The sequence below is a fragment of the Oryzias latipes genome, chromosome 21 (genome assembly GCF_053564925.1).
Source record: "Oryzias latipes strain Hd-rR chromosome 21, Olatipes_Hd-rR_3.1".
Classification (NCBI taxonomy): Eukaryota; Metazoa; Chordata; class Actinopteri; order Beloniformes; family Adrianichthyidae; genus Oryzias; species Oryzias latipes.
The window spans coordinates 5,255,124-5,263,736 of NC_136257.1; the positions used below are offsets into that span (position 1 = coordinate 5,255,124).

Here is an 8,613-nt window from a genome sequence, read left to right on the forward strand (position 1 = left end):
ATAAACTATTCAGAATTTAGACTCACCTTTAAATGCTCCAGTTTTACTTTTAGAACTTCAATTTCTTTTCTTTTTTCTTCAAATTCCTCCACCCCTTGTATGAAATTTGTGAAATTTCCTCATATTTGACCTTAATTGATTAATAAAAAGAAATATGGAGAAATTATGAATAGCTTTCACCCTACAGACTTGACACTATTGCTCTTTGCCACCTTTTCAGGTAGAAAAGGGTAATTACGTCTAAGCTTTACACATCACTTAAAAAGCCATCACTGAATGTGTTCACTTGGTGCGCAGACTAATCTTTTTCCACTCTTTTTAATTAAACAGAAGATTCGAGGCCTGCCGGAGGGGATGTTGTAAGGAAAAGAAAAAAAAAAAAAAAATCGAAAGCGAGATTATTTTTGAAGAAAAGCAGCTGGATGATCAACTGAAGACAAGCCATATGCAGCATCTCCGGCTCCTCCTTCCAGATGGAAACAACTTTTCCTTAATAAATTGTGTGTAAAGATGGAAAAAAACAAAACAGAACTGCACTGCCATGACTGCCATGCGTGTTCATGCTTCCTAACGCCACAGTTGTAGCAATGAGGAAGACTCTGGTAGCGCTGCCTTGAAATGAGATTGGCGACAAAACACAAGTTGTAAATAATTTTTCAGCAAGTCCTTTATAATCAGCAGTGATACCAAATAAAGAGCATTTAGGAAAAATATAATTAAGGCAAAGAAAAGGTGAATTCAATGTTAATGTATATTTTTTTGTGACAAAACTGTCATGTTATTAAAAAAAAATGACAATTTATGTTTGGTGGCTCTCTCAGCACATGTTTACGACAAAGTGTACTGACAAACACGAGAGGAGAAATTTGGCAACACGGGGACTCTCTCAACAAGTGCCTTAGAGCAGGTTGATCGCCACCTACAGTTAGAAATATGAACTCCATGGTGAAGGCCACGCCCTTTCGCCTCTGCTCCAATGCTGCCAAACCCCATGCGGTTCCCTCTGGTTTGTTTCACGACTCTTTCCCGCTTATTCGTCGTCCTCCTCAGAGTCACCGTCCTTCCGTGTAGGAAGCGAGTTCCTGATTGATGACATCAACTTGTCTTCTATTTGTTTCCTCGGGTTCTCCTCCAATTCTGTCTTCACCGCCCCGGATTCAGAAAGCCTCCACTCCAGCTCTGGATGAATTACAAAAAAACATAATAAACATGTGATGGGACATGTCACGGGATAGACTCCGGTGACCCCGAAAGGGAACAAATGGATTACAAAGTGAATGAATAATAAACATGAACAAAGTCTAAACGCATTTTCTGCGTAAAAAGCAAGACAAACAAATGTTCTAGAATTATCCACATTTAAATTGAACATGTCCTAAAATAATGAGAATCATATTTAAGGACACTTTTTTGAAATAAACCAAGTTGCCAAACGTTAAAAGGACATTTGGCAAAATCCCAAACTAAGGTTACAAAACCCAAAAGTCTTTAAAACTTTATTTAGAAAAACTGACATGACAATTAGCATAATCACCAAAGCGGTGAGTATTATTCACAGATGTTTGACATCCCACTAAAGGCTCACACACAAACAATATTCTGAGAAATATTTGGAAATAACCATTGATGAGAGCTGTGGCAGTGTTTTAGCTACTGCTTACCTTCCACTTTGAGGTTCATGCCTCCAAACACCAGAGGACCGATGAACTGCGCCTTCATCTCCCCTTCAAAGTAGACGAATATAGTGGGCAGGTTGCGGTCGGGGTAGTTTGGGATGCAAGTGGTGGAGATGGACTTGAGGAACTTTGTCTGGGGAAATTTTCGGGCCAGCATGTTCAGGTGCTGATTGATGAGGGTGCAGAGGGGGATGCTGGGGGAGAAAAAAAAAGAAGAAAAGGTTGCTTTAATGTTGAACACAATTTTAAAAAAAAGGAAAAAAATGCTGTTTAGATGCAGAATTTTATTCATAATTGGATAAAAAGATCAACGTCTAATATCACTTTACTGTCAATATAATGATTCCCAAAAACAACAACGATGCAAAATTGAAAAGATGTTTGAGCATTTAGTTTCTAAAACAGTTTTAACACATAATGGGTGGTAAAAAAGAGGGTTATTATTATTTAAAGACTTATGTTAGCTGGAGCTTTGAAGATTTTTTTCCAAATGTTGCAGCCATCTGTGAGGTTTAGGTAGAGTTTGGATGCGAAGCAGGAACATCATTGAAGGCTCGCACTAAAATACTGTATTTTTACGACTACGGGGCGCCTTACTTAAAAGTCGTAAATTTTCTCCGAAATGTATGGAGCGCCCTTTGGTAAAGAGGACGGAGAAGAGGACAGCATGAGAACAGTAAGGAGGGCAGTGAGGACGTGAAAGAAGACCCCCCCCCCCCGAATAGTACAAAAATGCATGTGCAAAAGGCATGTGCATTAAGCAGAACAGCATCGTTTTGGTAACCCTGAAAATGCAAAGAGATACACTCATATCAGTTTAAACAGCAAGCTGTCACACTTTTACTAAGACTGGGAGGAAGCGCTGGGCGAGTTACACCACAATTTGTGAATGGATTGTAGATGCTTGGGCTAACGAGTGTTGAGGGATGAGTGTGGGTGTTTGTGGAGCGCATACAGCGCGGTCAGTCAACGTTTTGGAGTTGAGAAAAGAAATAAAGAATGTTCCTCTGAAAGAACTGAGACTGGCAACTGAGACGGACTCTGACGATGACAGACGGGAAGCTGGCGTGTTTGATAGAAATGTAGCCCAGCTGTTCATTTAGGATACAGAAGATGAGGACTTTGATGGATTTTTGGATGCTGATTGAGGACGGAAAAAATGTAAAAATAAATCACAACCAACTCAGTTTTGCTCCAGCTGCCTTTTTAAAAACACACACTAGCATGGATGTTTTACCAGTATGTTTGAACGTCCTCGCGGCGTGCGATTTGTAGGTGTTAAATACAGAAAAATCACCCAAAACTGAAACTGCACCCCAGTGCGCCCTATGGTCATGAAAATACGATGTCCTACAAAGAACTTTTAAATACAACTTTCAAGCCATCGGATATGGTGAAGGTAATCCTGCTAAACTAGTAGCATAACAGATTATGTCTTTGGTTTTGAAAGTCTCTCGTCTTTCATTAGAAGCTGAAAAGTCTTATAGAAAAATCAAACTGTTAAAAATGAGCAAACATCTAAAGCAGGCGTCGGGAACCTATGGCTCGCGAGCCATATATGGCTCTTTTGATGGTACTGCGTTTGTTGCGGTCTACAGTAACCAGAATAAAGAACCTTAAAAGAGGTTAAGTCTCCGTGCCTCCGTGTGGGAAAGGGACACTACATTATTGTATGGCTCTTTCGAAATTACATTTAAAAATATGTGGCGTTTATGGCTATCTCAGCCAAAAAGGTTCCCGACCCCTGATCTAAATTTTAAGCAAACCTTCAAAATCTCTTCTATAAAAAACAAAAAGTAAATTTTGACTGAAAAGAGGAAATCACCAAAGTAATTTTACTAGGCAGACAGTGATTACTGCATTTAGACGTTTTACAAACTGGTATTTAACAAGGAAGTACTTTAAGTGTTTTAAATCCAATACTAAAGTTGAAAAAGGAATTTTAAAAAATAGTTTAAAAAAAAAGAAAAAATACATTTTAAAAAGATCCAGTGGCAAATATTCTGAAATTATAATTGGATTTTTTTTTTAAAAGTATTTTTCCAACAGCTTCCAACAATCTAATTTCCCAAATCAAATCTAGCAAAATTCATGTAAGCACTCCTGCTTCTTTCTATAGTAAAATTTTGCTTTTTATATCACAAAAGACCAGTTTTTCATTGTTGGCACGTTTTTGTATGCCCGTGTATTTAATCTCAATCGTCCTTAGTCTTTTCCCAGCATGCATGCGTCTGTATGTGCTTTCATGAGACCCCCCTCACCCACAGAAATGCCCAGGGGTTTGTTGGTTTTGTTCCCCTGTTGCTTTTGCTGGCTTACCCCTGTTTGTAGAGGTGCAGCACCACCCAGATGCCGTCTCCAGCCTTGTTGACCTCTTTGACATAATCCTGTCCAGAGATTTCCCCCAGTTCCCCGAACACGTTCTTTAACTGAGTTGCTTTCCATTCTGCAAGACGCTTCTGTCTGGAAGGAGAGACGGCTTCCATCAGTTCACTTACAGACGGTGGGTCCCAAAGCGCAAACAGCTTCACCCCAAAGGCTCACATGGCCGACCCTTTGAGACGGCAGAATTTCCCCAGAGAAGGGTTTTAGTTCAAAAACATTTCAGCAAGTTAACAATTCAAATCACTCAGAGTTCACACAATGAGTGCAAAAGAGACTCTGATCGATGGGAAATTTGTAAAAGGGTTAATCAAATGTAAAAACAACAAAAAGATAGCTTCAAATAAAAGAGTAGAAATAGATATGCAACTATACCAACCCCAACCACGAAACAAAGGAATGCTTTTGACCCACTGATATGATCTGGACCATAAATCCCAGTCTATGAGGTGCTGCAATTATTAGCTCTGTGTCAGTCTGAAAGTTTGGTGAAGGCTGCGTGATTCCTGAGACTAACCTGAGATCCGCTCCACCTCTGCTTACCTGTACATCTCAATGGCAGCCTCATCATCCTCACCAAACTCATCTTCATTTTCCTCCAGTTCGTCTAGTGTCATGTTTTCATATGTTTTGACTAGTCAAAGACAAAAAAAATAAAATTAAAAGGGACAACAATTTTCTGCTGATTATGTTTTGGGAATTATATGATTTTTGTTGGTTGAAAATGTTAGAGAAACATGAATTTTAAGGACTAGGGTGGTAGTTTCGAAGCATTCTGTTAGATCCAACTATCCTAATTCTAATTTATCTGTCTTACCAACAGACTGTTGCTGCTGCTGGACAGCCAAAGTGTCCTCTTCTTCATCTTTAGGAACCTCTTTGGGGGGAAGAATTCCTTTTTTCCTCAAGATATCATTCCACTCGGTGTCTTCATTTGGATCCTGGAAAAACAAAATGTGTATATATATGACATAATCACATAGTTTCATACGCCTCTGCTATACGGATTAAACAATCTTTAGAATAAACAGGATATGACATCAAGAAGAGAGTTAAGAAAACTGGACCTTTGCTGCTAATATTAACACACACACACGAATCTTAAACTCTTATGGAGGCACCTTTACAAAATGTATTATTTGTACTTCGAACTAAATTAAACAACTTTATTAGTATAATGTTGGGGTTCAAATTCAGAGGGGAAAAAGGGGAAATAAAAATTATTCAGGAAGATGAGGACACAAAACGTGTAATACGCCCGTCTCCATTCAAACCCCTCCTCAATGTGTTCACAAATAATTAACCCCACTGGTATATTTTAGTTTCGCGGCTTCGCTCAGAGACGTACACCAAAGTATTACAGTAAATAAAATAGTTTTACCAACCTGCATTTTTTTCAGAGAAAATCAAACCACGGCTGTTCTCCCAAAAACGGAAGCAGAAGGAAAGCAGTGACGGCGATTCCGGCAGAAACAACAACCTAACATTTCTAAGGAGACTAAAGATAACCATAAGATAAATTCAGCTCGTATGTCATATTTTCATTAAAATGTTTTATTTCTTTTTTATTACTATTTCCCCCCAGAAAAAAAAACTTTTAAACATATTTAAAAAAGCTAGGAACTAATCCATCGCAGGTACGACAATAATAAATGTGACAACAACTTCCTGTGGACTCGATATGACCATTTAAGGAAGGGGAGCGGAGCATTTCGTTTGACTCAGAACAGGTGCTGCAAAAACGCACGCATGCGCACAGAGTCGTGTTAACTAACTGAACGTCTAAATGTTGTCAGCATAATTATTTTACAAAGCAAATAAAAACAACTTTGTCCTCTACTATTTCATATATTTCTGTTACTATATATATACATGCAATTTTATTTATTGAAAAAGTAAATTGTAAATTTATGAACGCATGTAAAATCTTCATCAAGTTAAAAATGTTGTTGCACTGGTCCATGTTAAAAAGTTGAGTTCTGTTCCAAAATGTGATTGTGTTTGTTAAATTTCTGGGAATGGTTCTGGGAATAATAACCTGGGTAGCGTGCTTTAAAACGGACAATATCTGTCAAAAAAAAAAAAAAAAAAACAGTTGAAGAACGGTTTAAGAACGAGATACCAATTGTGATGTGGATCAAGTTATCCAGATCACAACGAAAGGGTTTTCCTGCATGTGATGTACATTGATGACAGCACTACATAATTCAAAGAGAAGAATTTCTATTCAAACATTTTTGAAAACCTTCAGTGAAGAGGAAAAGTTTAACACACCGTGTTGATACCGTTAGTCAGCTGAACAAACAACATCAGTCAGTGTTAAATGTGAAAACGTGGTTTGTAAAGTAACATATTCGCTGTTCTCCTCAGATTTAAAGAGATTTTAGTGAGTTTTAGCAGATTGCACTCAGTTTCCGGAAGCTAAACCATCCACATGAGACCTCGCATGTGACCACAATGAACAAAGACTTTAGAACCGTTTGGCTGAACCATGGACATGTACAAACTTGTCCTTAGTTTGCTAAGATGAAATCACAGGTCACTGAACTCATGAAGGTGGTTCAGGAGCTTGAAAAACCGGAAATGGCCCACCTCTTTGAACTGAAGACAGCTTTTGGACCATATTGCACACGACGTCATCCTTATTTTTTATTTTTATTTTTTTTATTTCCAGCATCGTTAAGTCCTGTGATGCTTTCTTTAAAGAAAATACGCGAGGAAAAAAAATTGAATAGTATGACAATTTTTTGAGTTATTTGTTGAATTGCATGTTTGTGCTGCTCTGTTTCAAAAATTCTCTGAGTTGCTTCTCCCATAGTTGTAGTGAGAAGCCTTAACAATCATAACATTTCCTAAAACTCTTTCCTGCCCACCTCCCCAAATGACACAAATATAAAGTTGTTTAAACCTCAGAAGACTAAATATAATACCATGTTTATTCAGTAAATCAACTAATATTGTAGACAAGAGAAAAGGAAACAAACCGATCTGCTTGTTTTGCATGTTGCAATCAAACAAGTCTTTGTTCTCGCACATCACGTTTCTAACCAGAAACTAAATTCAGAATGACTGAGCAGGCTAGGCTAAATAAAGAACCAGAGTTCATGAATGTAGAAAAGATTTGTGCCATGAGATGAGATGTTACTGTTGCCATGGCAACAGGAGAAAACTTATCTTTGAAAGACTTACAACAACTTACAACATTTCCTCTGAAGGTATAAACCAGTGTTTTTCAACCTTTTTTGAGCCACGGCACACTTTAACCTTGACAAAAATCCCGCGGCACACCAGCACCCCCCCCCCCCCCCCAAAAAAGCAGAAACTCATAGTCTGTTTTGATCTACAGCCCCCCCCCCCCGGCAATCTGACGTGCATTTTTGTGATAAAGTTGCAGATGTTTTTTCTAAAAGATGTAATAAAAGTTAAGTTACATACAAACTGTATGTTCGTTGTGGTTTCAATCCGTGTAACAAGGACGACTCATTGTACGCTGAGGCGCTGTCCCTTTAAGCCAATGCATCATGGGAGATGTAGTGTGAATACGGCGAGAAAACGGCAGAAAGACTCGCGTCTCTGAGCTTCATGGTTTTGTTCACTTGTTCCACGGTCTGATACCGGATTCTGTGGAAAGCTACACCGCTAAAGCTTTAGCTGGTGTTTTTGTTGGAAATGAGTGAGTTATGAGCTAAATTGGAACAAGGAAGTTTAGACTTTAAACACTTCTGATTGGTCAGACTGATGACATGTGATTAAGCCTTCAAGAATGATTGGTGGAGTCGTGGAGACAGTAAAAGCTGCGGGACTTTTCAGAAAACAGTTATAGCTGCAGCTTAATCGCGGTGCCGTCATTCTTATCAAAATGTCTTTAATAGAATCAGTTAAACACAAAGAAATAAGTATTTTATGATCTTTCATATTCCTAACTACTCAGTGTTTTATCAGGACCTGTTTGGATGAACAAAGAGCTGATTTCCTGGAGATGGTTAATGTTTTTAGATCAGTTAATGAGGGCAATTTTCCACGGCACACTTGACCATCTCCCACGGCACACTAGTGTGCCGCGGCACACTGGTTGAAAAACACTGGTATAAACCACAAGAAACAAAGCAGATGCCTCTTGAGCTTGCATGAGGTTGCTTTTCTTTTCCCGACATCTGGAGTCATTCAAAGACATACAACTCTCAGATATGATGATGGACATGTGGCCAGACTGTGGTGGTTCAGACGTGTCCAGAGGAGAGACAGTGGCTGTAGGTATTGATGGAAGGATGCTGAGTCTAGAGCTGCCAGGCTACTGGTCTGGAGGAAGACCAAAGAGGAGCTTTATGGATGCAGTGAAGGAAGACATGAAGGTGTTAGAGGAGAGGATGCAGACGATGGGGTTAGATGAAGGATGCTGATCCCTCTGAAGGGAAAAGCCGAAACGAAAAGATGAATATTAAAGTTACTTTTTTCAATTTGATTGTCGTTTTGGTTACAGCTGTGGGATCGCCACGGCAAATCGCACCATGATTCAGAAACCTGACTTGGCTTCAGTTCTGCCCTTACTTAGCCA

General features: G+C 38.9%; 2 protein-coding genes across 3 annotated transcripts in view; one reads left to right on the top strand and one right to left on the bottom strand.

The window, feature by feature from the left end:
• Window positions 1–770, top strand: part of nms (neuromedin S) — a 31,638-nt gene extending 30,868 nt beyond the window's left edge. The window contains exon 8 of one of the 2 annotated variants that reach the window (XM_078939140.1): window positions 331–415. In XM_078939140.1, the coding sequence (XP_078795266.1) occupies window positions 331–363 (33 nt within the window). In that variant the 3' untranslated portion in view covers window positions 364–415. Of the gene's footprint in view, window positions 1–330 lie in introns of both variants that reach the window. The other variant, XM_004081423.4, reaches the window with a different exon arrangement.
• On the bottom strand, window positions 650–5,721 carry pdcl3 (phosducin-like 3). The gene is made up of 6 exons (XM_004081424.5): window positions 5,444–5,721; window positions 4,876–4,999; window positions 4,602–4,692; window positions 3,996–4,139; window positions 1,662–1,870; window positions 650–1,179 (listed from the first exon to the last, which is right to left on the bottom strand). The coding sequence occupies exons 1-6, from the start codon at window positions 5,447–5,449 to the stop codon at window positions 1,031–1,033; spliced, it is 723 nt and encodes a 240-aa protein (XP_004081472.1). The 5' UTR covers window positions 5,450–5,721; the 3' UTR covers window positions 650–1,030.
• Between the last annotated feature and the right edge of the window lie 2,892 nt (window positions 5,722–8,613).

What these genes read in the sequence shown, in the direction of transcription:
- pdcl3 (XM_004081424.5), bottom strand. An exon ending in GCAGCAGCAACAGTCTGTTG is followed by an intron (nt 4,693 to 4,875) that starts GTAAGACAGATA and finishes GTCTTTGACTAG; the next exon opens with TCAAAACATATGAAAACATG. An exon ending in CATGAACCTCAAAGTGGAAG is followed by an intron (nt 1,180 to 1,661) that starts GTAAGCAGTAGC and finishes TAATTCATCCAG; the next exon opens with AGCTGGAGTGGAGGCTTTCT.